The 26,916-nt window shown below is 32.3% G+C and overlaps 4 protein-coding genes and 1 non-coding gene across 10 annotated transcripts; 3 read left to right on the top strand and 2 right to left on the bottom strand.

Moving 5' to 3' along the window:
• Nucleotides 327-4,047, top strand: LOC109353902 (squamosa promoter-binding-like protein 6). Its single transcript, XM_019596263.1, has 4 exons — nucleotides 327-1,147; nucleotides 1,380-1,516; nucleotides 2,665-3,574; nucleotides 3,841-4,047. The coding sequence occupies exons 1-3, from the start codon at nucleotides 525-527 to the stop codon at nucleotides 3,534-3,536; spliced, it is 1,632 nt and encodes a 543-aa protein (XP_019451808.1). The 5' UTR covers nucleotides 327-524; the 3' UTR covers nucleotides 3,537-3,574; nucleotides 3,841-4,047.
• Nucleotides 4,724-4,795, top strand: TRNAD-GUC. The gene has a single exon. It is a non-coding gene; the product is annotated as a tRNA-Asp (tRNA).
• Nucleotides 5,539-7,645, bottom strand: LOC109353908 (alpha-1,4-glucan-protein synthase [UDP-forming] 2-like). Its single transcript, XM_019596267.1, has 4 exons — nucleotides 7,232-7,645; nucleotides 6,411-6,661; nucleotides 6,154-6,322; nucleotides 5,539-6,073 (listed from the first exon to the last, which is right to left on the bottom strand). The coding sequence occupies exons 1-4, from the start codon at nucleotides 7,559-7,561 to the stop codon at nucleotides 5,771-5,773; spliced, it is 1,053 nt and encodes a 350-aa protein (XP_019451812.1). The 5' UTR covers nucleotides 7,562-7,645; the 3' UTR covers nucleotides 5,539-5,770.
• Nucleotides 11,437-15,070, bottom strand: LOC109353893. Of its 2 annotated transcripts, none has more exons than XM_019596260.1 (8): nucleotides 15,048-15,070; nucleotides 14,522-14,625; nucleotides 14,294-14,420; nucleotides 13,238-13,351; nucleotides 12,878-13,076; nucleotides 12,706-12,751; nucleotides 11,937-12,012; nucleotides 11,437-11,796 (listed from the first exon to the last, which is right to left on the bottom strand). In XM_019596260.1, the coding sequence occupies exons 2-8, from the start codon at nucleotides 14,576-14,578 to the stop codon at nucleotides 11,570-11,572; spliced, it is 846 nt and encodes a 281-aa protein (XP_019451805.1). In that variant the 5' UTR covers nucleotides 14,579-14,625; nucleotides 15,048-15,070; the 3' UTR covers nucleotides 11,437-11,569. The 2 variants fall into 2 exon arrangements, with proteins under 2 accessions (XP_019451805.1, XP_019451800.1); XM_019596255.1 differs by lacking the exon at nucleotides 15,048-15,070 and adding an exon at nucleotides 14,807-14,844.
• Nucleotides 21,781-26,916, top strand: LOC109353861 (tip elongation aberrant protein 1-like). 5 transcript variants are annotated; one of them, XM_019596242.1, is made up of 14 exons: nucleotides 21,781-22,009; nucleotides 22,145-22,294; nucleotides 22,510-22,677; nucleotides 23,098-23,250; nucleotides 23,377-23,529; nucleotides 24,109-24,273; nucleotides 24,406-24,570; nucleotides 25,046-25,232; nucleotides 25,349-25,517; nucleotides 25,644-25,748; nucleotides 25,821-25,989; nucleotides 26,421-26,458; nucleotides 26,568-26,611; nucleotides 26,649-26,916. In XM_019596242.1, the coding sequence occupies exons 1-14, from the start codon at nucleotides 21,841-21,843 to the stop codon at nucleotides 26,665-26,667; spliced, it is 1,854 nt and encodes a 617-aa protein (XP_019451787.1). In that variant the 5' UTR covers nucleotides 21,781-21,840; the 3' UTR covers nucleotides 26,668-26,916. The 5 variants fall into 5 exon arrangements, with proteins under 5 accessions (XP_019451787.1, XP_019451780.1, XP_019451773.1 ...); XM_019596235.1 differs by having other exon boundaries at nucleotides 21,782-22,009; nucleotides 26,409-26,458; XM_019596228.1 differs by having other exon boundaries at nucleotides 21,782-22,009; nucleotides 26,568-26,916.

The raw sequence follows: 26,916 nt of genomic DNA, 5'->3' as shown, positions 1-26,916 counted from the left end.
GGTTTTGAATTTCAGGTTGAAGTATGAGTGTGTACAAACTCGGCACCTATCTACCATGTTGTCATTCCTACTTATCTAATGTGTATTAAATTAATCTTTGTTTTGTGTGATTGTCTTTTTCAACATTTATGATTTTAAGGATTTGAATGTTGTCTTTTTCAACATATTGGTTAATAAACTTTTGATTTAATCTCATTGGGAAATTAATTTATTTGTAATGATGATTGATATATGGTTTGAAGTTGGTATCTTGTAGCAATGGAGTGAGCACCAAAAGTGGAAAACGAGTGAAAAGCTGTCCACTCTCATTGTTTCTCTCTAAAAATAGAAACACACAAATATCTCTTTCATTTTCCATCGATGCAATAATTATTTCTCTCTCTTCTCTTTTCCTTTCCACATTCTCACTCACTATTTCAACTACACACTCTCTCTCTCTCTCTCTCTTATGATTTAGGCAAATCCAATTGAAGTGGAATTCTTTGGTTTCTACTTTGTTTTCAACTCTGATTTTGTTGCATGTAATGGAACCTTGGAGCTATGTTTCTGAAGAAAAGGGGTATGGCTCAAATGACACACTCTCCCTTCCTAATAAAAATTCAATCTTGGGATGGGAACTGAAAACCCCATGTACTTTTTCCAATGAAATGTTAGCAATGGGTTATCAAAACATTGAGAATCAATGTTTTCAGGATTTGGGGTATCCTGAAATGTTGGAGAAACACTTGTCTGGTGAAAATGATGGCAGAATCACTAGTACTACTGTTATGGCTGCTACCCCAAATCCATTTTATGCAAGAGGGGATTCCAATATCAGGGTTTCAAACTCTGTGCTAGACTCTAATGGTAGTGATTCACTCATTGATTTGAAGTTGGGAAGATTGGCTGATAATGGAGATGCAATTGATCTAGCATTTTGCAAAGGAGCACCTATGTTGTCTTCATCCGAGTCATCGACACCTGCAAAGCGAGTAAGAGCTTCGAGGTTGCGCTCGCAGACTGCGTACTGCCAAGTCTATGGCTGTAACAAGGATCTCAGTTCTTGTAAGGATTATCACAAGAGGCATAGAGTTTGTGAGGTTCACTCCAAGACTGCCACAGTTACAGTGAATGGCATTGAGCAAAGGTTTTGTCAGCAATGTAGTAGGTTGGTCAATGTTTCAAATTACTTTAGAATACTAAATTACCTCCTTAATTGTATGTGTTATAGGTTTTAAAAGCTTTATTTGCTTATGTTTGGATTGTTTTTGTTACCAACCTAGATGACTATGCTTATTAAGATTACTGTTTTTGATTTGCTAATTGTAAAATGAAGAAGCTTGAAATAAGTTGTATTTTTATGATATATAGTTTGGCTTAATGTTTAGCTTATTGTCCAGGTTTCATTTGCTAGCTGAATTTGATGATGGTAAGCGCAGCTGTCGTAAACGCCTAGCAGGCCATAACGAGCGTCGGAGAAAACCACAAATGGGTATTCACTCTGTAAAGGCGGGGAGGTTGCTCCAGCCATGTGGTGGTAATAATACATATTCTCTAATCAAATTTATCCTTTGTGTCAAATTCCCATCCTTCGTTTGGACACATGCATTTGCTTCTGTTCATACTTCCACTCTTTACATTTCATGTAGGGACTGCTAACAGTGTTGATTTCATCACTCAATATAGAATGCCTTTTAAAATCTAGTGGCCTTTTCAAAGGCTTCCTTTTATATACACTTACAACCTAAATGCCTCATAAAAGAATGAGTCAAAAAACTTGTAACTACTTTATCAACTTTCCTATTTTGATCCTGCTCAATACTGTAAGCATTTGTCAGGTGATTAAACTTTCGTGCCAATTCCGATGTCATTGCTAACTCCTGTTTTCACACCATTTGCACTCCAATATGAAACTTAGTCTAGCTCAAACTGTAGTCCATAGGTAATTTGCTAAACAATGTCCTGCTTTCTGACCCACAAAAATGTATAGTTTAAAGAAATTTGCTGATTTTCAAATGCTGATTCACTCAATGGGTATACATCTGCAACACATAAAGTGCCATCTGACTGTCCCTTTTGTTTTAAAATTTTTACTTTGTGCCCAGATAAAATTTTATCCCTATTTATATTCTCCTATATGTGCTGTTCTCTATCAATTATTATTTGGATTCTCTTCTGTTGTGGATGTGAACCAGAAGTGACTTAATCTGGTAGGAAATGATCTTCGCTCACCATACTTGTATGAGTGAAATAATCCCCCCTAGGAATTAAGGTAGCTCCTTATGATCAATCATTATCTTACGCCTGTTTACTAATAACGTAAACTTGAATTTTTATTAAATAAGGGGGGGGGGGGGCAAAGTAAGAGTTTCCAGACGTTACAGCCTTACGGGAATGAAATAAACTTAGCACATTCCCAAGTACTAAAACAGCGAAAGTGCGTTACAAAATTTCCAAGTTGTTTTAGTCACTAAAGTTTATGTTTGCCATTGTGACTTAAATTCTAAGGTTTTGGTATTGATTATTGAATCACTTCATTAACTTCTATTAATTGTCGATTTAAATGTGGTCTACCACTTGTTAATGAGTGATTCCACGGAACATGTTTTCTCTTCTTCTGTAGTCATCTGATATCACTATAGTTGTTTGATTTGAAGATTTATGGAGACCTTGTGGTTCTTGCAGATAGCAGATTCCAGGGGACCATGCTGACATCAGCATCTTATATCTGCCCCGAGATTCTCCCGAGTAGGATCATGCCTTCTGAGAAATATGGAATGAATGGCTTCTGGAGACCTAATAAATCAGAAGAATGGACAGGTTTTAAGCATCTTTCTTCTATGCCTATCTCCAATGGATATTCTCAGTCAAGATCCCTATTTCCTTCATATAACCAAAAACAGTTCCCTTTTCTTCATGAAAATGGTGCTACATCCACTACAGGGAGCATCTTCTCTGACCATAATATCCAATATCCACCACCTCTCCTTGGGGCTCAAAATTCTGCGTCAAGATCACTATTCCAGAACACCACCTCCTTAGGAAGTGAGGACTTCAATATTTTTGAAACAACAACAACTGTTCAAGGACTACCGGGAATTTCAGACTCTTGTGCTCTCTCTCTTCTGTCATCTCTATCCCAGAACTCTTCACGCCAATCATCCGGAGTTCAATTGGCTCACCACTTTGTTATTCCCAGCAGCCATAGCCATTACTACAACATGAGTCGGGTCTCCGAGAAGATGGGAAATAGCTCACACACATCATCAAATCGAGTATCAGATAGGTTTCCATCAGAAATGAATCCCGCAGACGGAAATCATCTTAATCCTGTTTTGATACCAGACAATGATGATGATATTGTCAACTTCGGAATGGCAGATGGGATTTTCCAAGGTTCAGATTTTATGAATGTAAAAGACTGTCTTCCTTGTGAAGATGGTGCTACAATTGACTTGCTACAACTGTCATCACAACTTCAGCGAGTCGAGCATCAGAGGCAACCCTTGCAGGTGAAGCAAGAAAATGACTCTTTTTGCACTCTCCGGATTACTTAAGGTGGTTCGGAAAGAGCTACTTTACCATTTAGCTGCAGGTAAACTTGTGATTAGTAACTACACATCATTCTTTAACTCGATATCATGTTTAAAAGTCTACATCAATTACTAATCAAGTTGAGAACTACCACCATTAGTAAAAGAAATTTTTTCTTAGATGATTTATATGTAGGAGTGATTCAGTGAAACTTGTATAGGCACATCCCTATATAAGATAACCAATTATTTTCAATGATTACTCTATTGGATATCTGAGTCCAGAGCATTATTAACTAAAAGATGTCATTTTTTCCAAGTGATGCAGGAAACAAGTTGTGGGGTATGTGAATGTAGAGAAAGACTCCTCTCCGGCGAAGAGTTTTTTTCTTTTGCTTTTGATGTACTTCCCTCTTACTCGAGACGATTTTCACCCGAGAATGTAGGGCACAAGGAAGGACTTAAGATGGTGTCATGTCTCATTTATTGCTAACTATTTAAAGTAGTTTGGTTTATGTCAGTCACCAACTAAACTTGATAGGGCTTTATCAAATGATATTTATTATTAGTTGAGGATAGAATAGTCCTCTCTTGCACTTAATGTAACAATAATGCATCTGAATGTAGTTAACAAAAAGCTTGTGATCTATCAAAATGTGCTATTAGGGGCATAAATACTTCACTACCAATCTATAACTAATGATGTAAAATTTTATTTAATTACATATAATGAGATATTAATTTGCATAGCTATAGTGAATAATTGTTCAGCCTGATCTTGTTACAACAAGCATGAAAAACAAGATTGTTTATGAAAAAGTTAAATAAGATTTTCTATATAAAACAAGGCCACTATGATGAGTGGCTTAGGAAGTTAAGGGCATGCCTCCCAATGGTAAAACTTGACTGAAGCATCAAAGAGTCCCATTGATTCCATAACCATGCATCCCAACTCTTACGAATAATGATCTTCCCTATTAATGAAGAGACAAATATTAAGTTTTATTTGTATTTTAATAGCAAAAGTGTTATTCCATTGAATATAAAAGAATAAAAATGTCTTACCATATTATTGTTTGCTTTGTTTTTGTAGTATTTGCCTCTTCATTAACATCATTACTCTAAGAAGACATGTGACTTAGGTTATTGAATAAAATTGCAGCTTTAAATAAATTTATTAATAAAAGTAGGGAAATCAAAGCATCAACAAGGTCGTTGTAGTATAGTGGTAAGTATTCCCGCCTGTCACGCGGGTGACCCGGGTTCGATCCCCGGCAACGGCGTTTTTGTTTGTTGTTTTGTATTTTGATTTGTAGCTTCAACCTTGCACCATTTTCTCAGTTAAAAAGTGTTTAGGTTTGAAAATGGAAAAAGCCTATTGCCTATTGGGCACTTACAAGACTTGTGCCACCTTAAACGGCCCAAAACCTACGGTTTCATTTATTTTCTTATTTCATTTATTTTCTTATTTTAGAGGAGAAAATTTTAATGAGTTAGTTAGTGGAAATTTTAATGAGTTATTATATACATTCTAAAGTTTTTTATATGGTCAATTCATTCATCAGGTATTACTTTATGGATTTAAGAATCAATAATAATGATATGAATAATAATGCTGCATTATTAACTTAAAAATTTAAGACATAAATATGAAACTCAATTTTATTATTTTACCATTTAAAATTCGGCTTTAACAAAATTGTGTAAAAGTTACAACTCGTAAAGATTATGACATATAATAAAAAATATTCCAGTCAATCTAGAAATTTGACAACTATTTTGAAATAGTTCACAAATGATATAGGTTTGCATAGTTCAGAAGACAATACCAAATCTACTTTAGCTGATTTTATCAGCAAACACACCAGAGTGTATTCCTCGTTCTGTATTCTAGATTTCTAGTCATTGCCAAATATTGATTGAGTTCTCATCAGAGAGAAAACAACAATAATTATTTTCTTTTACACTAGATGAATCGAACGATATCTTAATGTTGTATCATAAATCATTGACTTGGAACCCGAAATGAAAAGGGACAAAGCTCGAATATCAATAGCGAAAACTCACTTCTGACAAGATATTTCATAAAGCAATCATCTTACTAATTATCAAATTAAAAAGCTAACACTCAGCCTCTGGCACCTATCCTTAGAAAAAAGGATGTGGAAGATACTGCTATTCTAAGAACTATATGTTGAGTGATGGCAACATCAATAAAAGTTTTACTTTGGCGTACCATTAGACACTGCAACAGTTTTTCACCCAGATGGGTTTAGTTCATCCCATGCTTCAATCCATGTGACCATGGCATCTGCTAGCTTGTTGAAATAATCATCAACCTTGCCGAGTTTTTCCTTAACCTGTTTGGAGAGTTCAATGTAGCACTTCTGAACACTGACGCAATCCTTTGGAAGAGAAGCGGATTGAAAAAATGGAACCAACTCTTCCTGCCAGTAAATTCCTTTATACTCCTTAAGGTTCACAAATGGGTTGCTAGCTTTGCTGTGCCAGATGTAGGGCAAACCGGTCTTCACCCCCAATCCCAAATGGTCACATATGATCTACATGATCAACAAAGAGTCTAGTCAGCTCAACACTTGAGGCAAGAACATGCATCGAGGAATAAAAAAATATAGGATACCTTGACACACCAACCAGCCCATATATCTTCGTAGCGCCCAATTGGTTGATCATCGCCTACGAGTCCAAAGTACATTGCAGGGCCAATCAATTCACGGTTAAATGCGAGATTCATACCACACATGGGAAAGAGGGTTCCCTTTGGTATTGTCATAACAGCATCGACATACCTATAAAAGGGTATGAAAAATGCTATAAACAACAAATAATCATGGAAAACAATACCACAACAAAAAGAAACAGGAACTCATACTATACCGGGTGTTTCTTTCCAGAGGTTTGACGAGCTGAGTTGGGGCATCGTAGTCAGGAATGTCAAGCCAGAGGCCATGAGAAACAGCCGTTGGGACACCCTCACGCAAACTGAATGGATATCCGCGAACGAAATCTGCACCTTCTCTATAAGGATCGTAGAGAGTGTTGTAGAAAAATGGAGTCGATGGACTCAAAAGGTTCTCGATGTGCTGCTGCAGAGCATTAATTTCTTTGCCAGATGGATCTTTAGCAACCTGAAAATCAATAGGAAATATCAAAACCTAAGATCTAAGCTCCCTTCACCCACACCCTCCAGTCCATAATGTTTAAACTAACAAATCAAATAAAAGAAGCTACTAACCTACTACTATAAAAGAGCATGTTCTATCGGATTTCAAATCTCTAACATGATTCAAGGGCCTTAATAGTGTGAACATTAAATACAGTACATATGATAAAACAAGACAGATCTTAATGCAGCCACCACTCTTGAAAATATGTAGCTACTAGATGAAATTGGAAAAACCATTGCAATCAAAGGAATTTAAGAAAGTAAAGACAAGTTCATGGAATACAGAGATCTGAACATCTAAAACCGCAAATCAGGAAACTGAATAAAAACAAAGAATTATGATTACATCATGACCTAATTAATACCCATGAATATTTGGGAATCATGATTCACTGACTTCAAAAAATTAGTAACTTTGGTACAATCAAATCAACATCGAACACAATTGGAGTAATTTTGAACTGAAATAACCAAACCCCATTAATTTTTTTGTACGATTGGTGAAGATATTGAATTGAAGAGGGAGACTTACAAAGCAATCATGATGAATAGTGAAGATATACTTCTTTTTGGAGACCATAAAAGCAAAGGAACGAGAAGCAGAGTAGTTGAAAGAAATGCAAGTGGATTTGGGACCAAGGATTCGATTGATATGATTGCGATTATAGAGTTGGTAATCGAAGCCGTGTGGAACGTGGATTGTTGTAGAAGGGTCACCGTTTTGGATGATGATGAGGTGGTAGGGTTGGAAGAAGGGTCTCCACGTTTCTAAGAAGTCAAGGTTGGTCATAGTAGAGATTACTATGTCAACTTCATCTTTCAATGGTGATGAAGAAGAAGAAGAAGAAGAAGAAGAAGACATTGTTGTGTGAGAGAAATGGAGATGAAGAAGAGAGAAACAATGAAATGTGAAGAGGAATGGGGTTGCAGGGTTTTTTGGGGAAATTCAAACTACTGCCACCTATACGTCACCGTTTCATCCACGCTTTTCAATTTCAGAAAAGATGTGAGCAGTGTGAGAGTGAGTAGGGCTCCTCTCCAGTACCGGAGGGGCCAGTACTGGAATTAGATTGTGACACGTGTCTAAACAAAAATCAATGACTCATATTTTAAGTTGTAATTTAATTTAAATAAAAAATAAAAAAATAAATCTGAATAGCAGAGAAAATAAAAAATGCATAGGAAATGACTGTTCATCTTCAACACTGTGCCACCCCATCAATTCGCCCACTGCCCCCTCCTCCTCCTGTTACCTCCACCCCATGTCTGCTTCTTCCTCCTCCACCACCGCTCCTACCCTGTGAGAGTTAATAATGAAACAATATTTTTACCCTTATATATAAGTGTAAAAGTGATTATTTGTTTCTCCATTAATGGAGAGGATTCTAATTCAGTTAATATCACGTCAAATTTTTTGTGTGATTATTTATTTCTCCATTAATGGAGAGGATTCTAACTCAGTTAGTATCACGTCAAATTTTTTGTTTAGTGAAAATATTCATTATAATCAACTCTCATCATTATCATCTTGAAAGAGAAAAGGATGTATATAATTATAATGTAAAAAAATTTATACTGTTATTGTATAATTTGTTCATTTTTTATTATCATTAACGTTTCAAATAAGTAATTCAAATGAATAGTGAATGAGATATCATGTAAATTTAACACTCTTATTAAAAATAAATGTTTAATACTTATTAATTTCACTACATATAGAAGCGACTGCTTCAAAAAAAAGGAAACAAAACTTTTAATGACATATCTATTTATTTGATTATACTAAAATTATATTTTTATCATTAGGAATATTTACATATATTTTTGTTAATAAAGATGATACTTGTTCTATTAATGTTAGGACTTAAAGAGTAAATAAAATACCCTAATATTTTGAATAAAACAAAGTTAAATATTTCAAATAGTATAATTCAAAGTAATTAACAATCATACACAACATAGAACTAAGAGTCCATATTTAATAGAGATAGCTACCAAAGGAAAGGATATTATAATATTTTATTATAAATCATATTTATTGATAAAATATTAAAATATTGATCTATAAATCTTTCGTAATCATTTCGTCTATAATGTTTTTTGTGGTTTTTCCTAAAAATTGGATTAACAACAATTTGATTAACTCACCTTAATGAAGTTTCTATAGCTTTCCTCTACAATGTAAAAATAATTGTCATTCTATGATAAACCTTATTCTAATAGATTTAATATGTTACTCAGAATCGTATAGGATTAGAATTTATTAGAGTTAGAAAGGACCTCTTTACAAGTTGGGTTTCGGAAGGAAAGACTTAAGAGATATGAAATATCCTTGTGAGATAGTTCTCAAGCCTTTTCCTTCCCTTCTCTTCACTTCTAAAAGTAAATTTGTACACTATGAGTTGGTAGGTAAAAATAACAATGTAGAAAAGTAGACTCAAAACAAATTTCATTCCATCATTTCATCCCCTTCTTCCAACCTAGCAGCCTGATACAAGCTCCTAATCAATGCAAGAAATGTGGTTTCATTGGGATAACATCCCAACTCCTCCATCCTATTGAACAACTTCAACACTTCCTTAGGCATCTATACTTACACAAATTGGTTATCAACACATTGAACATCTCTCCACATTCCTTGGAAGTTCCATGTTCATAACTACCTTCTACGCCTCGGATTGAAGCCAATTTATAAAAAAGTTATACTACTTTTGTAATTAATACAAAAGGTGCACTAGGACCGTAGTTTTACTGTCAAAGTAAATTTGTCACACAACTACCTTCTACACCACCGATTGAAGCCGAAACGGATCATTTAGACTTGAAAACGTGCACACATAATCAAGCATTGCATTATAAGCATCAACACCCAACTCAAATCCTCCACCATAGATAAAACCAGCTAGCTTCACTGTTTCTTCAAGCTTCCCATCAATGCACCAGCCTTTGATCAACAAATCGCATGTTCGTGGGTCTGGCAAGAACACCTTCACTAAACCCTTCACCATTTTATCGGCATGACTCGCAAACCCTTTCTCAGATAGCCACCATCACCTTCATCGAATGGCGGTCATGCTTCGAACCGTAATCGTGTTTCATTCTCGAGAAGAATTGAACCACCTGAGTGGCTCGGTTCACTGGAACAATCAGGTTGATCGGGTAGGCTAGGGTTTTAGGGATGGCAACATTGCAGGTACCGTCCTTGTGAATATTTATGGAAGAGAACTCCAAACATTCATTAAAATAGTAACAATGTAATCACAAAAGTGTAATTTACCACATTAGAAATCAACATGGATTTGCAATCACACACCATAATCATATCAATATATTGATTACCTTAACAAACAAATCATTTTAAAGCACATATATAACAATACAAGGTTATCATTTTATTAAAGTAAAATCAAAACCTAACCCTAATATCCATGTTGGTCTCGGATAGAAGGTAAATAAAATGGCACAAGAATCCAAGAAGGGAGCAGTTACCATGGATGAAATAATGTTAAAAGGGCATGATGGGAGAAGCAAACTGCGAGAAGTGAAGGCACAATGACAGCCAATGAAGACTGTGCCTATGAAAGACGAAGAACACTGTTAGGGCACATGGAGGAATGAAGTGTTACGACTCTTTCCTTTTGGTTGAAAATTATGTAAATAGTTGGAAACACACACGTGTGTGTGTATATAAAATCAATGAAAAGGAAACATTGGCTTTCTCTGCAAGGTGCGCGAAAGGGTTGAATTATTTGAATTATAAAATTTAGCAAAAACGACGAGACCCGTTGGCGGAGGCAGTGTTAATCAATACCAAACCAATGATTTCCAAGAGATAGTTAATTGCATGCATTCTCAGGTGTAAGGAACTATTATGGAGGACGTTCCAAAGCATCTTACTCTCATGTTTTGTAGGGTAACATGTTTGGTGCTGAATGGCTACGTAATTTTCTGCATGGGATCTGTTGACTGGGATTTCTGATCTAATGCTTGCAAACCTAAGTCTCTGGTTGTGGCTGAATCTGAAGAGAGATCACATGTCTCAAAAAACTACCTAAAGAGAGATCACATGTCTCAAAAAACTATGTGTTTTCTTGTCTGAAGAGAGATCACATGTCTCAAAAACCATGTGTTTTCTTGTCTGAAGAGAGATCACATGTGTCAAAAAATTATGTGTTTTCTTGCCTCTATCTAATTAAATCACACAAATATTGGTGGGATACACTATTAGGGATACAAACAAGGACAGAAGATCTTCATTCGCTGAATCTTCCGGTTAACACACTAGACCTAGATGGAGTTGCCTCTGCAACAAAACTCCTCATTAAAATGCTCCAACTAAGTGATTGCCTTCAAATGGTCCTCCAAGCTTAGAATAAGCTTTTGGATGCTTCATCATATTTCAATCAACTTGTCAAGGACGTCTTATTTCTAAAACTGAGGACAATTCAACTTCTGTCTTATGTCCAGCTTTCAACATAAAAATAATGAGGAGTCCCCCCAGGACTCAGATGTAATCTCTTCTCTTTGGAGCAATGAAATTGTGGAATCAAATAATTCTATTGTTACATAAGGTATAGGAAGAGTGAAGAGTCATAAGTGAGACGTAAGTTTTGAACGAAATAATGATTTTATGGATCTTTTTCACTTAAAAACCTTTTCACTCATTCCTTCATATACGCAATGTGAGACTTCATATTTGAATATAAACACCACAAATTCATATCTTCCTTAAAGAAAAAAATTATGGTGATAAATGTTCAAATATCCTCTTCAAAATCCTTTGAAACTATTCAAACCCATGTTGATAAAGAAGAAATCTTTATACATTAAAAATATTTGATAAAACAAACAACAACTCAGACGTTTGTCTTCATTCTTCATCTGATTCATCATCGTCATCATCATCTTCATTGTGGTCTAGTAGTAATTGTTCCAACTCACGATCATATCCTTCATTCTCATCCAATCCTGTCTGTTTATAAAATGCTTGTTTCTGGGCATTCCAATCATCAGCAATCTTCTGCACAACATCTCCAATCGGCTCCTTACCTTTTGATATGTGTTCTATGTCTTCCACATCTATAACTTTGCTTGCTTCTTCAAGAAAACAAAAAACAAGGAAAGGCACTCAAAAGAATTAGATAATTCACAAAATTAAATGTATCATCATAACTATGAAAAACACTGGGCTTTGTTACCAAGCACCTAATGTTGTAGATTAGGAAAGGGATAAATACCTCCAATAGCTAAATCCTTGGCCGCAGCATATTCAGATGACATTTTCTTCAGAGAATCGAGGTCAATTGTCATGCCCTACCACGTGAAAAGATAGGTTAAATGCAACTAAATTACAAAACTGATATAAAAGACAATATATAGTATGAGCATTATGTGAAGTACACGTCTTGACAGATTGATTAGTTTCTGAAAAGATTGGTATCAAAATCTACAGACCCAAATGAAACATGTTTTGCACCAGTCTGGCTTACAATTTCTTTATCATAATAATAACATTGATTTTCTGCCCAAATGCCCATGAATATAACCACATTGTGTTCTTCCCCATGAAGAATAGAGATATCGTGAAAATGGGGAAATAATTATCAGATATGTTCCAAAATAAACCAAACATATTTGCAGAAATTGTATAAACCTTATAGCCATTCCTTCATATCCAAATGGGCCAAATACTAGAACCAAGTATCTAAAACCCACTATGTCATATCTTGAAACATAGAAGTAAAACTAAGCAACAGAAAAAAAAAAATATGTACTCTCTTTTCAAGCCTGGAAAACACAAGTTGGTTCATATGACTCAAATTTTCATTTTAGTTGGACAAAGCAACCTGGGCACAAGCTGATCTTCTCATTCCATATGAATAGTTGAACAAGATCAGCAACTTGATAGAACTTTAAGGTAAACTCATCCTTATGGCATCAAATGGTAAACCAGTGGCATCAACAAAATTAAATCATTTTGCAAACACAAATTACCGAGATACTTACAAGGTCCATGTTGATGTGGCTCTCAATTGGAGTGTTATTAAATAACCTGTCATCCACAGGGAAAACATGAAAACAATTAGTTGTTCGGAAATGGATAATGTGACACTATATATCTTGACTAACATGACAAAGAAATAAGAACATTGAACATTAGTCTAATGTGGTGGTTTACTTTTCATTAGCAATTTGAATGCGAGCATTCTGTACTTCTTGGAGTTGGTTTACTGTCTCAACGGCGGAGCATTCCGATAAGTCAACAGCACCGAAAAGGAAAGTGTTTCTGTTCAGCATTTTTTTTACCAAAGCAGGTACCACATTAATGCCCTTTGCTTTTGCATCAACAACAAGGACTTTAAGTTTCTTTAACTGACCTGCATGAGCACATAGTCACACACATAACCATTCAAAATATTAAACTAGTTTCTGCAACAACTATGGGTCTCAGACCATGCAAACTTTATCAAATAACTTCAAAATATAATTACTCCTACATAATTAATGAAGTCAATTTTCAAGAAAAAGCGTGCCATACCAAGGGATATATAGACCCTAAAAGGAGGATTATGTGGTTGGACCTCATAAAGACAGTAGAGGCAATAGAGGCCACCCAGTCTGTGTGACAAAGAATCGTTACCAACCATGTAATCTGCAAAATAGCATGAAATAAAATGACATAATTAAATACTAGTAATGTTTCAAAAGATATATATTATGAACTTGTTTTTGTCTGCTTCCCAATCTTTTATATTTCAACTCTTCCAAAATCCTAGTAGATGGGAGGAGCTTGCATTGAAAAATAATTTGTTAATTACATGAATGACTGAAATTTGTAGATAGGCAGGAAAGTCACAATTTTCAACAAAAACAATACGGGTGACATAGTGGACGATATATAACTAAGTCATGGATCTAGATCAAAGGAAAATATAAGTCTGACAGTATGTCTTGGTTCGAATGGACTTCCAACCCGATTTTATGCTTGCAATATTATTGTAGGTGATCTTAGAGTATGTGGGGAATCTATGTTGAGTTTAAACTGTTTTATAAGAGGTGGGTTGGATATTTGTGCTATGACAACATAGATAACACTTCCTAATGTCTGTGTTAGTGTACTCTTTCAGCACATAATAAAACCATTCATCCGAATCAGTATATCAAATTGTGGACCGTATCACATGATGCGGCCGCAATATTGTGGTTGTGGTGACCGTCGCAACCGCATCACACCGCAATTGTGGTATGATACTGATTCACAGTGATGTGATCGCAACAGGCCGCAACGCAACCGTATCGGACCACGCTTGTAGCGCATCAGGCCGCAACATAATCGCATTGGGCCGCATCAGACCACATCGATGTTAAAAATATGTTTTTACTCACAAAGTAATTCACACCACAACGGTAGCAATCCGCATCGCAACGGCCGCAATCGCAGTAACCACAACAGTGACCACAATCGCGACGACAATTTAAAACACTGATCCAAATTATCAACTTTAACATAAAAATTATGAACTTAGCGAACAAACTTGCATTTACTGTTTATAGATATAAAATCATGTACGATCAACAGCAGTTAAAAATGTACCTATGGAGCGGGCAAACAGAGATTGCATAAAGAAGGCCTGGTTGGTAGAAGGAGTAGCTTCATAAATATAAGAGAACTTCCTATCAAGCCATACTCTCTTCATATCAGCCAAAGTTGTTAACTCATTCTGTGACTCACCAAAATTGTACAGTAAATACTAAATAGTGATTGTTAATAACTAAATAATGGGAAACAAACACAACACCTTGAATTTACAAAGAAACCAACCTTAGCAAATTCACCTATAAGTTCATCAATATCCTTCTTGAAACTATCCATATTCATAGCTTTTTTTCCTTAAATTTGAGTTTGAGAAAAGTGCACCGATGTAACTGCAAATTGTAACATCAAAAGTATAATAATATTAAGATTATATATAGACTAATAATGAAGGACTGGTTTTTCAGTAGAATAATCTTGAAGTGAAAGAGTGATGCACCTAGTGAAGGTGAGAGGAAAACGTGTAAACTAGAAAAATGTGTGATCTGGTTTAATATGGAAGATTCTTATCACCATTCACGAAACAGATGCCAGATCTGGTTTACGGTGGTAGCGAAGTTGGTCACCGGAAATTGGAGTTTCCGGCGATGATCAACTATGAAATTTCATACATAAAATAAAGGATGCATCACTCCTCCACTTAAAGGAGGATGTATTGAAGAACTACCCATAAAAATGAAAAGATAAACATTAGAATAAAAATGTGACATTTAATCAAACACCATATAGACAATATTGGTAAGAGTCTCATCACCTTATTTTCTTCAATACTTTCAATCTCCACAATTCTCCTTTGCAATCACAGAGGGGTTACTTTGGTTAGACCAAAGAAGAAAATATATATTAAGAAAAACATTGAATATATGGAAGGTTGTTGTATAAATTAATTCATTTATTTATATATTTTAAAGCTTTTCCATTTTAATATTTTTAATGAATAATGGTATAGGTAAGTACGAGTATATCTTCTGTCCCAAACTTTGTACAACTTTATGTACCCATTTGTTTTTATTGGTTAAAAAATATATAATTAATATATATTCAATTCATATTCTTCTCACAAATAGAAAACTAAAATAATTGAATATATGGAAACTTGTTGTATAAGTTGTATTGGCTAAATTAATTTATTTATTTATCACATTTTTAAGCTTTTCCATTTCAATATTTTTAATGAAAAATGGTACATGTATCTAGGAGTATATCTTCTGTCTTAATGCAACTTTATATACTCTTTCATTTTTATTTTTTAAAAATATGTATTTAATTCATGTTATTCTTCTCACATATATATATATATATATATATATATATAAAATGAAAATAATTGAATATATGGAAACTTGTTGTATAAGTTGGATTGGCTAAATTAATTCATTATTTATTTATGACATTTTAAAGCTTTTCCATTTTAATAATTTTAATGAAAAATGGTACATGTACGTAAATATATCTTCTGTCCCAAACTTTGTACAACTTTATGTACTCTTTTATTTTTATCGGTTAAAAGTATATAATTAATATATATTTTATTCATGTTTTATTCTTCTCACACATATAAAATGAAAATAATTGAATATAAGGAAACTTGTTGTATAAGTTGCATTGGCTAAATTAATTCATTATTTATTTATGACATTTTAAAGTTTTTCCATTTTAATATTTTTAATGAAAAATGGTACATATATGTATGAATATATTTTCTGTCCCAAATTTTGAACAACTTTATGTACTCTTTCATTCTTATTGGTTAAAAATATATAATTAATATATATTTAATTCATGTTTTATTCTTCTATAGATAGAAAACTAAAATAATTGAATATAAGGAAACTTGTTGTATAAGTTATTGGCTAAATTAATTCATTTATTTATCACATTTTTAAGTTTTTCCATTTTAATTTTTTTTAATGAAAAATGGTACATGTATGTAGGAGTATATCTTTGTCTAAAACTTTGTGCAATTTTATGTACTCTTTCATTTTTATTGGTTAAAAGTATATAATTAATATATATTTTATTCATATTTTATTCTTCTCACATGTATAAAATGAAAATAATTAAATATATGGAAACTTGTTCTATAAGTTGCATTGGCTAAATTAATTCATTTATTTATGACATTTTAAAGGTTTTCCATTTTAATATTTTTAATAAAAATTGTACATGTACTTATGAATATATCTTCTCTCCCAAATTTTGTACAACTTTATATACTCTTTCATTCTCATTGGTTAAAAAATATATAATTAATATATATTTAATTCATGTTTTATTCTTCTTACAGGTAGAAAACTAAAATAATTGAATATATGGAAACTTGTTGTATAAGTGTATTGACTAAATTAATTCATTTATTTATCACATTTTTAAGCTTTTCCATTTTAATATTTTTAATGAAAAATGGTACATGTATGTAGGAGTAAATCTTCGGTCTCAAACTTTGTACAACTTTATGTACTCTTTCATTTTTATTGGTTAAGAGTATATTACTAATATATATTTAATTCATGTTTTAACAGATATAAAATGAAAATAATTGAAAATATGAAAACTTGTTGTATAAGTTGCATTGGCTAAATTAATTCATTTATTTATGATATTTTAAAGGTTTTCCATTTTAATATTTTTAATTAAAAATGGTACATGTATGTATGAGTATATCTTCTATCCTAAACTTTGTGCAACTTTATATACTCTTTCGTTCGCATTGGTTAAAAAATATATAATTAATATATATTTAATTCATATTCTTCTCACAAATAGAAAACTAAAATAATTGAATATATGGAAACTTGTTGTATAAGTTGTATTGGCTAAATTAATTCATTTATTTATCACATTTTTAAGTTTTTCCATTTTAATTTTTTTTAATGAAAAATGGTACATGTATGTAGGAGTATATCTCCTGTCTCAAACTTTGTGCAACTTTATATACTCTTTTCATTTTTATCGGTTAAAAGTATATAATTAATATATATTTTATTCTTCTCACAGATATAAAATAAAAATAATTCAATATATGGAAATTTGTTGTATAAGTTGCATTGGCTAAATTAATTCATTTATTTATGACATTTTAAAGCTTTTCCATTTTAATATTTTTAATGAAAAATGGTACATATATGTATGAATATATTTTCTGTCCCAAATTTTGAACAACTTTATGTACTCTTTCATTCTTATTGGTTAAAAATATATAATTAATATATATTTAATTCATGTTTTATTCTTCTATAGATAGAAAACTAAAATAATTGAATATAAGGAAACTTGTTGTATAAGTTATTGGCTAAATTAATTCATTTATTTATCACATTTTTAAGTTTTTCCATTTTAATTTTTTTTAATGAAAAATGGTACATGTATGTAGGAGTATATCTTTGTCTAAAACTTTGTGCAATTTTATGTACTCTTTCATTTTTATTGGTTAAAAGTATATAATTAATATATATTTTATTCATATTTTATTCTTCTCACATGTATAAAATGAAAATAATTAAATATATGGAAACTTGTTCTATAAGTTGCATTGGCTAAATTAATTCATTTATTTATGACATTTTAAAGGTTTTCCATTTTAATATTTTTAATAAAAATTGTACATGTACTTATGAATATATCTTCTCTCCCAAATTTTGTACAACTTTATATACTCTTTCATTCTCATTGGTTAAAAAATATATAATTAATATATATTTAATTCATGTTTTATTCTTCTTACAGGTAGAAAACTAAAATAATTGAATATATGGAAACTTGTTGTATAAGTGTATTGACTAAATTAATTCATTTATTTATCACATTTTTAAGTTTTTCCATTTTAATATTTTTAATGAAAAATGGTACATGTATGTAGGAGTATATCTCCTGTCTCAAACTTTGTGCAACTTTATATACTCTTTTCATTTTTATCGGTTAAAAGTATATAATTAATATATATTTTATTCTTCTCACAGATATAAAATAAAAATAATTCAATATATGGAAATTTGTTGTATAAGTTGCATTGGCTAAATTAATTCATTTATTTATGACATTTTAAAGCTTTTCCATTTTAATATTTTTAATGAAAAATGGTACATATATATAGAGCTTATGTTATGTCTTAAACTTTATACAACTTCATGTACTATTTCATTCTAATTGATTAAAAAATATAAATTTAATATTATTTAATTTGTTTTATTTTTTTTACTGGGATAGAATTTGAGACCGGCTGTACCAACACTATTATGGATAGATTTAAACTAAGAATCACAAAAAAATATTGCACTCATAAGTGTGCTTGTCATAATAGAATAATGGGGCCAATAGCCCAATAGCATGACATTAGCGAGTATTATATATTCATAAGCTTATTTTTTAATTAAATATTTTTATATTTTACTTTTTATTTAACATTATATATAATCTATTTTTATTATTATATTCAAATTTATTATTAATGTAATAAGTATATTTATATATAGGAGTTGTGAAAACAGCAAATAAGAGTTATATAAAATAAAAAATGGAAGTCCTGCCTCACATCCACCACTTCCTCATTTTCTACATCAATTCACTAAAAAATAGAAAAGTTGTACTATGAAGAATAATTTTATTAAGAGACAAGAATACTGCAGAAAACAAAAAGTATATAACTTTTAAGAACACATTCATTTTTAATTATAATAAAATTATATTTTTATCATTAAAAATAAACATTTCTATCTCAAATTCCATTTTGTGGTTTTGAAATGTTATTTCAAACCAAAAAGTGTTCCCAAAAAAACTTGAATTGATCTTTAACTTTCTATCTCAAATTTCAAAACAAAAAAAACTGTTTTTTTAATTATATGTAAATTTATGTTTTAAAAATATATGGCTGTAATAGTTGTTACTATCATCATTATCCTATTTTCATTATTGCTTGCATGACCCAAAACCAACTTGCATGAAAATGGATTATACGACTCTTGTCCCAATTTTATATCCCCATTAATTAAAAATTAACAAGTAAATAAATAGAATTTTTAAAAACAAAATACTACATTTTTATATTATTTATTCAAAGTTAATTGGACCAAGACAGAATTTTGAGATAAAGGTCTTTTTTCTCAATGAAGGGTATCTTATGATGATAATGATAATAGTGTATTTAACAAAAAAAAATGACAACCAAGAAGTAATAATATTGACAAGTTTACAAGAGAATTTCAAAATTGAAACTTATCTCATAAAACTTAAAACTAGTTTAGATATAAAAAAGGTTCAAACATAAAATTTAGAACCATCCAGAACCAGCCTAAGAAAATCCATGTCAAATCAAACTTGGTGAAGACTAATTTCAAAAGGATAAAAAGAGAGTAAAGAACCTGAAATAATATTGTGAACTATATATAGATAAAAAAATGCATCCAACATTTTTTCTCTACTCTTGCAAACAACATAATGTCAATAAGAAACTTGTATATCAACCCTGCATGTCACCATTTTTCTTTCTCTCTTTCTTTTTTTTTAAACCCTAAACCTTAAAAAATATATATCAGTGTTTACTTGTTTAACTGTGAAATCTAAGACTGCTAGCTACCTTTTTGTTGGATGGGGATTTGTTGTCACTACGTATATCCTGAAATATGTTCCTAACCAATTAGGATGAAGTAAAAATAGATAAAATCATGAGTATTTAATTTTTTTAATTGATATGACATAATATGATTAGTTTGAGACATGCTTTGAAAAACATATTTTTATCCATTTTTGTTAAAAATTTATCCTAATGATGTCACTTGGCTTGTGGTAATTAGGGGTGAGCAGGACCCGGCCCTACCCGCTCATCCGATACAGTCCCATCATGATCGGGTCTAAATAGGGTCGGGTTTGATCGGGTCTAGGGTCGGATTCGAGTTCCAAAAATAGACCCAGACAATATTTAGGGTCGGGTAGGGACCAAGCATGACCTGACCGTGTTAAACCCGATTAAATCGGATTAAACAGGAAATAAACTGAACAATTGACTTAGAAATTAAAAAAATGGAACACCACTCTAATATTTTGTTTTACTCCACTTGAATATAATTATTCATAATTATTAATTATATAAAATTCTACATTTATATATAATTATATATTTATTAGATAAAAAATATTAATTATGTATGAAATCATCTATCATTTACTTACATTAATTTTTGAAGAGAAAAATGGTTAAACAAAAAATGTAGACAACATACTTGCAGTGTATAATTATATTATTAAGCTATTAGAAAAATTTCTCATACACAATATATTGAATAATAATTATAATTATTTGTATGTTTTTTATTTAATCAAAGTAGTTAATTGACTTTTAAATAATGTTGCTAATATGTATTAAATTAATTTACTTTACATATAAATGTACATAAATACCTTTTAAATAAACTTTGGCTATTTTTTTATCTCGCTTCGAATTTCTTTGAAGTTTCAATTTTTTTTATCTAATGTCATATTTGTTATGTCTTATAAAATCAAAATGAATTATATGTATTTTCTATAAATTATTCTTATTTATTTAATCATTTTTTTCAAAAAACAAAAAATTATTAGTCTTACCTCCCCTTTCAAATTTTTCATCAATTTTCAAGCTATCACTTAATTTTTTCAATAGCGGAATCATGGTGGAACTACTCCGCTACTTTTATCCATTTTTTCAATTGATAATCTCACTTAGTAATTGTTCTTGTAAGAACTTTTCTTCAAACAAAACTAGCATCGAGGTTGAATTTATGGTGAAAAATTAATTATGAAAAATTATTAGGATTATTTTAGTCAAATTCTATTCAATTTTTACATTATTTCTTGATTTCCTAAATTATGTGTATAAACTTAAATTTATTAAGTTTATAATGGGTGAAGTATTAGTCAATATATTTTAATTCTGGTATATTGAAAATAATCTTCTTTCCAAGACCAGCAAAAGATACAACAAACATTGTTTAGTTTAGATTCCTTGATACAAACTTGTGATAAAGGTGATGAAAAAAAATGATTTATACATAATACATAATAATAATAATAATAATATATATATTATCTTCTTAAATCATCAGAAATCTGTTGAATAGAATTAAAGAAGGAATAAAAGAAACAAGAATGAATCCAACGACTTATCCAAATGCCACGTTACACAACTTGATTTGGCGTGATAAGATCGGACCATAGAAGCTTCCACGTGTGAGACTAAAACTCGTTTAGATTAACTCATTAACTTATTCAAGAATTTTTTTTAGAGAATAAAATATCTCCTCTAGCTAATAAAATGACATTTTTATAAAAATATTTCTAAAAATTAAAAAAAATACTCATGTCATAATTTCATTGGTTGAAAAAGAACTAGCCTACCCAAACTTTATTCTATTTAATTTCAATTTAAATATCCCTTCCCTCTTTCGCTGTGATACTGAAACTTTCTTTGTAATCTTTCATTCTCCCATTTTGTTGTTTCATCTATTCTACTATTCTGTGTTATTTGATTCCATTGTTGGTCAAAGTTGTTATCGTTGGGGTTTTGAATCAAGAGAAGAATGTGGTGGGAAAAGGTAATAGTGAAGATAACTGGTGAAGATGGAAAGGGACCAGGGAAAAGGTGGGGCCACACATGTAACACCATTAAAGGTGGAAGATTTATCTATGTCTTTGGAGGTTATGGCGAAAATAACTCTCAAACCAACAAAGTTTACGTCTTTCGTACTCGTAACTAACTTTACTACTCTCCTCACTATTATTACTATCTTATCTTCACAAATTAACCTTCTTTTTGTGTTATATATGCTTAAATTTTATCTGGGCATTCTTTATTTTTGTTCATTGTTCAATGCTGATTTGCAGTGATCCAGAGTTGGAGCCAACCTGAGATGAAAGGGCACCCACCTATTCCTAGGGATAGCCATACATGTTCAACCATTGGTGATAATCTTTTTGTGTTTGGTGGCACAGATGGGGTTAATCCACTCAATGATTTGCATTTTCTAGATACTTGTGAGTCACCATTCTAATATTTACACTATGCATGTGCACCCATGTTAACTCAAAAAGCTAAGTTGAATGATATATGTATAACCTGTTCAATTCTGGTCTTGCATTTTTATTGGAAACTATTGCTTAAGTGAAATCTTTGGAATGTTATTTTTCCATGCTTAATTACGTGCTATTTATCTCTTTACGCTTCGACTCTGATATTAAATCGTTTTTAGCTTCGCATACATGGATTTCTCCATCCATAAGAGGAGACGGGCCAGCGGCTCGTGAGGGACATAGTGCAGCAGTTGTTGGTAAACGGCTATTCATCTTTGGTGGTTGCGGAAAATCTGCAGATAATGGTAGCGATGTCTACTATAATGATCTTTACATATTGAATACAGGTGATTTTCCCTTTTCGGTACTGCCAGTTATTGATCAAAGTAGTTAATTGCACAATTAATACTCTTTCCTATTCGAATGAAACGTCATCTAGGTGATAAAAGTATGATTGACTAGGTTTTCTTATCTTGATGATTACATTCGAAACCGCATGTATTTGAATTTGGAATGATCACTTTGCTTTATTTTCTTTTTGAGGGTCAATATAATTTCAGCTGTAAATGATATGATAGAGATCTTGTTTGGTTACTCAGTCAGAAATGTTGCTGGCTTTAGAGTGCTCAGAGGTTGAGTTTTTGTATAGTTTAACTGGTTTCCTATTTGTTTCCCTCTTACGGTTTCACTTGTATTGAAAATATGTTTGTTGCTTTTGGTTAACGAATAAAATGTGGAATATGCTGATCATTCCTCTTCACTTGCAGAGACATTTGTTTGGAGGTGTGCTACAACGTCAGGGACTCCGCCATCTCCTCGTGATAGCCATAGTTGCTCATCTTGGAAAAACAAAATTATCGTGGTAGGGGGTGAAGATGGACACGATTATTATTTATCTGATGTCCATATCCTTGATACTGGTAAAAGAATTTGTTTCATCTATCTTTCTTTTAATGATTTGCCATATTTACTTAAATACAATTAATAGTCCATAGTACATGGACATTTTCTGAATATTATATCTTTGGAATTTCTGTAAATATCAGATACACTAATTTGGAGGAAGCTGGCTACATCAGGCCAATTGATGCCACCTCGAGCTGGTCATTCTGCAGTTTGTTTCGGCAAGCACTTGTTTGTTTTTGGTGGATTTACAGATGCTCAAAATTTATATAATGACCTTTACATGCTTGATATTGGTATGTTGAATATATCTTATACACCACATTTTCGTGTTTAAGTTTCCACACATTTCGTTGGCATAGAATATTTGTACACTGTTAAGAACTGGATTTTAGGGTTTAGAAGTAGAAATAGGTGAAGAAGAATGATGTTCAAGATCAGAATTGATCTTGAATGATTTCTTTATTAAAGGCTTTAGAAACTTAATGGTGGAATTGTTACACTTTGAGGAAGAAAACCCCTGAAAAGATACCTAACTAACAACCACAACTTTCTATTTATAGCCCAACAATCCCAACTAACTTCTAACTAATCTGAAACAATAATCCCCCCTTACATTCTAGGCTTATTTCTCCTAACATATACATTTTTATTAGGGGGTTTATACCCATTCCTAACATACACTTCTTGAGAAGACATTTAATTGGATCACTTGCTCTGTATTTTCCAAAAATCTCGTCTTAGCGACTATTGTTCTACTTATGGCCACTTCTCATTTTTTGGAAAATCGTATAGTTGTTTGCTGTTCTGTAAGTGGGTGACCTTGATGGTTTATTAATATTAATTGAGCTTCAGTAATTTTTTATTGGGTGTAGATACTGGTGTTTGGACGAACATTACAACTACAACCAACAGTCCTTCTGCTAGATTTTCTGTAGCTGGTGACTCTGTAGACCCTATTAAGAGTGGTGTTCTTGTCTTCATCGGTGGTTGTAATAAAAGTCTCGAAGGCCTTGATGACATGTTTTACCTATATACAGGTTTTGCAAAGTATCTTATATTTACTTTTTTTAAATTTTGTACAGCCACCTTTTGGTTTCGGACTTTTGGTATTTCTCTTGATTATTTAGTATTTAAAAATCATGAATTCTTAATTTTTCTTTTACTTTTAGGGATGACCAGAGAAAGTGGACAGAGGCAAGAGAAGTTATCTTTGAGGAAGCAGCTGAAGCTGAAATGCCAAGAACAGAATCTTAATCCTGCCCAAAATATGGTTAGATATAGAGTGGGAACTGATATTAGACCGCGTATTACAGTGTTGAACTGTAGCCAGCCAAGTAAGAATCTGCCTTTATACATAAAGTTTCTTATTCACGGTATCAAAAAACTTAAGTTTGTCCTTGGATCTCTATGGTTTTAGCCTATCAACCTTGGTATATTCGATTCACGGAGTTACAAAATTATATTGGCTCTTACTTATAAAGATCTGTTCCATTTGGCTAATTAAATTTAAGGTGGCAAGAATCAGTGCTGTTAGTTGAACACTTGAAGTCTTGGTAATATTCAATTAATGAAGTTACTGTTATGTAGAACTAGTTGCCTAGTTCTTCCAACGAGTATGTGTATTAATCTTAGATATGGACTGTAGTCATGACAAGTTTAAAATAATAAATTCATGCACCCCCTGAAAATTGTGATTTCGATTATTTATGAGCCGGCAGGATAAAAAGATTTGAAATCACGTTTGATAATTTACATTTCAAAATACGATCCGGGGACTGTTAAATTAAATATCCAGTATCGTAAATGCAGGTGGACTAAATGTACCAGCAAGCCAACTCATGCCTCCTCCTGGAAAGAAAATGTTTGCAGCCAAGGTGACCAAAAACATCTCCGAGGGATATGCGATTGAAACTGTTATCGACGGAAAGCCTCTTCGGGGTATTTTGTTTCATAACAAGCCGATCTCTCTGCACCCATCTGATCTTACTCCCACTAGGTATGTCTCCCCTCCCCTCTCCTTTTATTTTATTTTTCACTTTTCGACGTGTTACTATCATTAAGCACCCATTTCTATATTAGTTTGTTTAAAACTTAGATTGACTCTCAATACAGGAAAAGAGCTGCTGATGAAGATGGTAGTATCACCCCAAATGGTGCACACACCGACACGTCAAAATCTCCTAAAGTGTCTGAAATACAAAATAGACATGCAGTTCATGGAGACAGTTCAGAATCTCATTACCACCACCACACTGAAGCTCATGCTTCCATCAGTCACAAGGTTTTAACGTTATTATTTATTTTTTAATTTAAATACTTGTCTATAACATATTTGGAACTGTTGCAAGTTAGAGTTTGTATAACTTGATATTACTGGATTTCTTATATATACATGACTGTTCTGCAGATTTCTGCCGACCGAGAACCAGAAGCTGGTTCTTCGAGTCAAATTGATGTTGAAAAATATGAAACACCAAAATCCTCAGGTGGAAACTCGAATAATGATGGAGCAGATGATGTGGTAAATTCCACAAGTGAAGTCCCAGCCAATGATGTGGTAAATTCCGCAAGTGAAGTCCCAGCCAATGATGTGGTAAATTCTGCAAGTGAAGTCCCAGCCAATGATCAGACAAATGTGCCAATTTCGAATACTGAAGTTCCAAGCCATGACATTAAAAATGATGCACCAAACTGCAACACTGGATTTCCTAAACCTGCCACAACTGAGAGTGCTGCATGTCCGTCAAATCAAGGTATGTAAACAAGGAGCTCGTATTAAGATCCTTTGGCTCCTGTTGGAAATACAAACTAGATCCATGCAGACATGCACTTTAGTAGTTAGTGTTCATGTATTTTCTAGGTTTATGGTATTTTTCCTATGCATGCAATCTATACATTTGAGAACTTATAATTTCTAGGAGTTGTAGTTTCATTCCACTTGCTTAGGTTCATTGTATCACATGCATCATTTGAAGTAATTCAAGCAATTCACAACACTTTTGTCTAGTCTTTCCTTTCTTTTTTTCTTTCTAAAACCCTTCAATTCAACAGCGTGACGGATATATATTTTTGACATTTTTGCATTGAACGGATATAGTATTTTTGAAGTTTATTTCTTTTTTCCTGTTAAATAAAATGGATTCCGGTTCACCAATATAAGATTCTTTTTCAGATGAATTGATAGGTGCAACGATGGATTGCACAGCTTCAAGGACAGAAGAAAGCAGTGAACCAGCAATGGATTGCACAGCTTCAAGGACAGAAGCAAGCAGTGAACCAGCAATGGATTGCACAGCTTCAAGGACAGAAGAAAGCAGTGAACCAGCAAAATCGACTTGAACTCGACATATATCTGCTAATAGTAATTAAGATCCTGTCTGCTTGGGGTTTGTACATTCCTTGTCTTAAGGTGATCAGAGAAGTACATATAACTGGTTACCGACTAACATAGTGCACTGGTGGGATATACAACTATTATGTACACATTGACACCCTCTGTTCTGAAATTTTATTGAACAAAACCATGATTTTACCTTTAGGTGTAGGTTACTATAGAAGTAGTGCTTAGTCTGAAATCAATGAGGTAGCTTTTTACTTTTATTTCTGTCATCATTTACTGCTAGCAGATAGTTTTTGTCATACTTGAGCTAATTTTCAAAGACCCTGGAGTTTTTCTATCA

This window comes from Lupinus angustifolius, chromosome LG01, assembly GCF_001865875.1.
Source record: "Lupinus angustifolius cultivar Tanjil chromosome LG01, LupAngTanjil_v1.0, whole genome shotgun sequence".
Classification (NCBI taxonomy): Eukaryota; Viridiplantae; Streptophyta; class Magnoliopsida; order Fabales; family Fabaceae; genus Lupinus; species Lupinus angustifolius.
Note: the sequence above shows the minus strand (reverse complement) of the source record. Positions and strands in the feature narration are given on the sequence as shown.